The 5,528-nt window shown below is 41.3% G+C and overlaps 1 protein-coding gene across 1 annotated transcript in view; it reads right to left on the bottom strand.

Moving 5' to 3' along the window:
• Positions 1 to 5,528, bottom strand: part of CHD8 (chromodomain helicase DNA binding protein 8) — a 78,693-nt gene that overhangs the window by 31,600 nt on the left and 41,565 nt on the right. The window contains exons 6-9 of the mRNA XM_006161420.3: positions 3,383 to 3,565; positions 3,228 to 3,296; positions 2,811 to 2,866; positions 2,062 to 2,179 (exon numbers count right to left, since the gene is read on the bottom strand). Coding sequence (XP_006161482.1) covers positions 2,062 to 2,179; positions 2,811 to 2,866; positions 3,228 to 3,296; positions 3,383 to 3,565 — 426 coding nt within the window. The remainder of the gene's footprint in view (positions 1 to 2,061; positions 2,180 to 2,810; positions 2,867 to 3,227; positions 3,297 to 3,382; positions 3,566 to 5,528) is intronic.

Below are 5,528 nucleotides of genomic sequence, written 5' to 3'. Positions count from 1 at the left end.
CCCTTGCTTTCTTTTAAAACACACAGAAAAGAGAGAAAAGGAGGGAGACACAGACACCTGACAGTGTATATCCTCCTCAGATCCTCCTCCACACCTGGCCTTCTACTCAGCCAGAATTGTGGGCAAGGCAACACATGACCACCACGTTCAGGTTGATCTCAGGACTTCTGATACGGTTCCAGCATTGTGCAACAGTGTACTACTGCATGTGCCACTGCAAGCAGACTTCCCGTAAGTTTTATTTATGTTTTAAATTTTATTTTATTTTTTAGAGATTTTTGCTGTAATGTGTGTGCACTCACCAGAGAGACAGAGAAACAGAAAGTGAGAAATCACCCCCTAGAGGGGATGATCATGCCACAACTCCTTCTCCTACATTTTCCTCTCAGGATTTTGGGCATGCACATATATGCACCCAGTCAAGAGTTTCAAGCCACCAGGTTGGCCACATGGGAGTCCAGCAGCTTAACCACTGAGCCACCTGCTGGGCCCCCTCATGAGCTTTAAACATGTTACTACCTACATCACTTCATCTACTTCACTCCTCTATCCATTCCATTCTTCCTTTTACTTGCATCACCCAACTGAAACTACTCTTGTTAAAGTAATTAATAACCTCAAAATTGTCAAATACAATGAACACTATTTCTTTATTCATCTTGCTCCAGGATTTAGCTACTAATAACCCTCGACACGGAAAATTAAAGCTTCTTTATCACTATTTCTAGTGATACTAGGTTAGAAATTTGAGAGTCAGCTACCAGTTAAGGTGGCTGGATGCCACGTGGCAGACTACATGGTTCAAGTTCTGGACTCAGCAGTTTAAAAAACACACAAGCACATGTGTACATATGCTCAAAATCCTGTAAGGAGAAAAGACAGCAGTGAGACCACCCTCAGCAGGGGAGCAGGTAGTGCTTTCTTGCTTTCCTTCTTTTTATCTCCCCCAGTAAACCTAAGTGCCCTCTAGCAAATTTTTTTTTAAAAATTTGAGAAAATGTTCCCTTTTTGTAATACAGGTGCTTATAGATAGACACCATTAACAGCTAAAGACTGAGATTAGAGGGATAAAGCCTCAAGTGGATCAGAGGTCAGTTTATCAGCTGTTTGGAAATACTTCCCGTGTACAGAGGAAGTCAATTTAAAAATACCCCAGAACTAGGGGTCGGACAGTGGTGCACCAGTAAAATACAACACTTTGTGAGGCTGACACACAAGAGAAAGTTCTGAATTTTTGTCTAGAGACATCCCTGAGTGTGCTGGCCACATGTATGTGCATGCCGGGGCTGGCTGAGGTTGGGAGTGGACTGTAGTGTCAAGATCCTGTTAGGGATGCTGTTCCTCTGTTCCCCTTACTCCTCGAAGAAATAAATGAATAAACTTTAAAAAAAAATACACTAACTGGGTGGCAGGTGGTGTGGTGGTTAATGGCCCTGAACTCCCACATGGCCGACCACGGTTCGAGTCCCAGACCTGGAGGCTTCCTTTCTCACTTTCTCTATCTCTCTCTGTATGTGTCTCTCTCTCTGGAAATATTAAAATAATAATAAATAAAGTTAAATACATTATTTAAAAATGAAAATACTCCAGAACTAATAAACAAACCACGAAAATGCAGAAAAATAAAGCACAAGGCAATTATCTAAGGAAAGTCAATGATCAAAAATAAAACTTTAGGGAACCAGCAGTTAGCGTAATGGCTATGTCGCTGGACTCCCACGTAGTCGACTGTGGTTCGCGTCCCGAACCCGGTGGCTTAAAACCCACGCTGGGCGTGTGTGCGTGCATGCCCAAGATCTCGAGAGGAGAATGGAGGAGAAGGGATTGAGGCGTGACCATCCCCCCCTGGGGGGTGATTTCTCGCTTTCTGTCTGTCTCTGTCTATCTGGTGGGCGCACGCACCCTATAGTGAAAAACTTCTCCAAAAATAAATAAATAAATAAAACTTTATACCCACATACACAAACTAACTAGAAGTCTTGAAAAATAAGCCAACGTTAATAGCTCCAGTTATTTGTGCTTCTGTGAAAGAAACAATAGGCAGTATGTCTTCCTAATTACCTCATGAAAGAAGTGTCTCATCTGAGCCATTTTGGTTTTGAAGCGCTTTAGTTTTTGATGAATCCTCTTATCCTTCTCTAGTTGAGAGATAGTAGCCCACTCGCAGTGCAGATAGGAGCTTAATGGGATAGAAATAGCCAGTTATGGTCCAAGAAAAAGAAAGTGTTAGGCTACTGCTTGAGATTAGCCAGGAGCAGACATAACAAGTATGTCCTTAAACCAGGAGACAGTCTCCTTTTAAGGTCAGTGCTTCCTAAGCTTCAATTGGCATACAGACTATCTGATCAGAGGTATGTTTGAAAATTCACATTTCTAAAAAGTAGTCCTAATTCTGCTGGTCTATGGAGAATAATTTAATGACTGAGGTCATAGTGCTAGAGTAACATAGGAAAAAATCACAAAGGATTTTATCAGGAAGCACCTATACCTCACCCATAACAGGGTCATGTCAATTCGTAAATTTCTGTCTGAATAGATATTTTCCCCCATTAAAACCAGCTATTTAGGCCAGGAGATGATTTTTAAAAAGAGACATTCCCACCCAGGATGGTCTTACCTCACCCATAACAGGGTCATGTCAATTCGTAAATTTCTGTCTGAATAGATATTTTCCCCCATTAAAACCAGTTATTTAGGCCAGGAGATGATTTTTAAAAAGAGACATTCCCACCCAGGATGGTCTACACAGGAAAATTTTTTTACAACCCTGTGGGGTTTGGGGTTAATAACTTTTTATACAGATCACATACTAGTTTTTGTACTTGACAAAGAATTCTTCTGCTTCAGTGTACTGTCCAGAAGGAAGCTGAAAAGAAAGAAATTACAGTGACTAATCCCTTATTTGTCAAATAAAATACTCTTTAATTTCAACCATCTAGGGCAGAACTTCATATCAATGCTCCGTGAACACTCCGTGAACACATGTGTTATTGACTCAGGAATTAAGGAACTGATCTAGTATGTCAATAATAGAGACCTGACTGCTGGAGAAAATATATAAGCCTTTATCCATTTTGAACAGGTAAGTAAAAGAAAAGGCAATAAGACAGTTTCTATTTTCTCATCTCTCATAACTACATCCTAACAATATAACCTGATAGTCAAAGACGCTCATTAAAACCTGTGAATGTAGCATTATGGCCTGATACTTAAGACAGAGACCTTACCTCCTTCTTTACAACCCGCATAGAAAGCACTTTGTCTACAATGGCTGCATCTTCTTCACTGGGATTCTCCTGTAGCAAGAGATGCAGTCAGTTAACAGATGATTATGAATAAATAGCAGGACAAACCTCTCAAATTGCTTAAGTTCTCAGCTTACCACAAAAAACTGCATGGAAGGCAAAGTCTCGCCATCTGGTTCTTGCACGGGTTCAGGGAGAATAGGCTCAGGTTTTATTGGACCAGTTACATCCACCTCCTCTTCTTCTTCATCATCTGTGATCTTTATATCCAGGTCCTCAGTATACTTTTTTCGCTTAACTTGGCGATTTGAGCGTCTTTTCTGTAGAAGTGTTTAAAAAAAGAAAGTTAAAATAACTGCTTAGGTCTCTTGAAAAAACTTTAAAAGTATTTGCCCATATGGGGCTAGTAGGTGCCGTGTTGGTTAAGTGCTGGATTCACACATGGTCCACCTCGGTTTGTGTTCCAGACGTAGCAGCTTGAAAACCATGCCTGAGTGTATGCTTGAGTACTCAAAATCCCAGAAGGGACTGCAGTATAGCCATCTCCTCAGGGAGTGATTTCTCACTTCCCTCTCTCTGGCAAGCACACCAGCCCATGGCATGCTGGTTAAGGCAACTGGCTGCCATATGACCAAAAACAAAGCAAAATTATTTGCCTATGTACATATACACAGACTTCACTCCAAAATTCCCAGGAAAAATCACCCTGGATGGTGAGTGAGTTTACCTATCAAACCGTATTATTTATTCTATGTATCAAATGGATATCAGTTTACAGAACTGTTTATCAAAGGCCAGGAATACACTGAGAGAAACCTTTACACTACTGGCAAAAAGCTCTAGAAAATTAAACAGGACTCAAGTCACAGGAAGACAAGATTCTTCACACCAGGAGCTACAGTGAAGTACAAAAGGGCAAGAATATTTTGTTTCTAGTTTTGTTTTGTTAATAACGTATGGCTGGTATCACTGCCTATAAAAAAAAACATCTTGATGGGACCAGCAGTTAACGTAACGTAATGGCTATGTTGCTAGACTCCCAAGTAGCCGACCGTGTTTCGAGCCCTGGACCCGGTGGCTTAAACTCACTTTGGGCACGTGTGCGTGTGTGCCCAAGATCCCGAGAGGAGAATGGAGAAGGGACTGCGGCAAGCGCACGCCCTATAGCAAAAACTTCTCAAAACAAACAAACAAAAGTCTTGAACTTGATGAAACTAATGTTGAAAAATTAGTTTACATTTCTTTTTCTTTTGGAGAGGTTTATGCTATAGGGCGTGTACTCTCACCAGAGAGACAGAGAGAGATAGAAAGATGGAAAGCGAGAAATCACCCTCCCAGGTGGAAATGACTACGCCACAATCCCTTCTCCATTCTCCTCTTGGGATCTTGAGCACGCATGCACGTGCGCCCAGAGTGAGTTTAAGCCACCAGGTACAGGACTCACACCACGGTCAGCTACGTGGGAGTCCAGTGACATTGCCATTTAATCCAACTTGCTGGCCCTTAAAAAAAAAAAAAAAAAAAAAAAATTTAATTGAATAGGAATGTGGGAATTCATTAAATTTTATAATTTATTTTTGTGCATGTTTGAAAATGTGCATTATGAAAAGGAAGTAAGGGGTGGCAGCAAGTGGCATGGTACTGGACTCCAACATGGCCATCTACAGTTCAAGTCCTAGACCTGGCAGCTTGCTTTCTCGCTTTTCCTCTCTGTCTCTCTCTAGTCAAATTTTAAAAATAATAATAATAATAAATAAAATAATTCTTTAAATAAAAGGTGGGGGAATTGGCTAGTCTACCTTTTCTTATAAAGAACAATCCAAGTATATCACTGAGGAGAAAAAACAGTGTGGGCCAGCTCTGTGACACAGCAGTAATGGACTCCTTAGAAAAGCTGGATCTCATGTGGCAACTGCAATTCAAATCTCCAGCCATATTAGTCTGAAACTTTCCAGGCACGTGTGGGAATGCCCAAGATCCAAAGGACTAAAGGACTGAAAGAAGGGCATTGTGGTGTGACTAGAACCTGTGAAGGGTTCTCCTCTCTGTCTAATCTGTCTCTCCCTCTCTCATACTCACATGAGTTCTATCATAAATAAAGAAAAAAGAAACAGTACTAAAGAGTAAGTATGGGGGCCAGTAGGTGGAGTAGTGGTTAAAAGCACTGGATTCCCACATGGCCAACCATCGTTCAAGGCCCGGATCTGGCGGCTTGCCTTCTCCTTCTCTCTCTCTCTCTCTCTCTCTCTCTCTCTGTGTGTGTGTGTGTGTGTGTGTGTGTGT

This window comes from Tupaia chinensis, unplaced genomic scaffold, assembly GCF_000334495.1.
Source record: "Tupaia chinensis unplaced genomic scaffold, TupChi_1.0 Scaffold138584_1, whole genome shotgun sequence".
Taxonomy (NCBI): Eukaryota; Metazoa; Chordata; class Mammalia; order Scandentia; family Tupaiidae; genus Tupaia; species Tupaia belangeri.
This window is presented reverse-complemented; position numbering and strand designations above follow the sequence as displayed.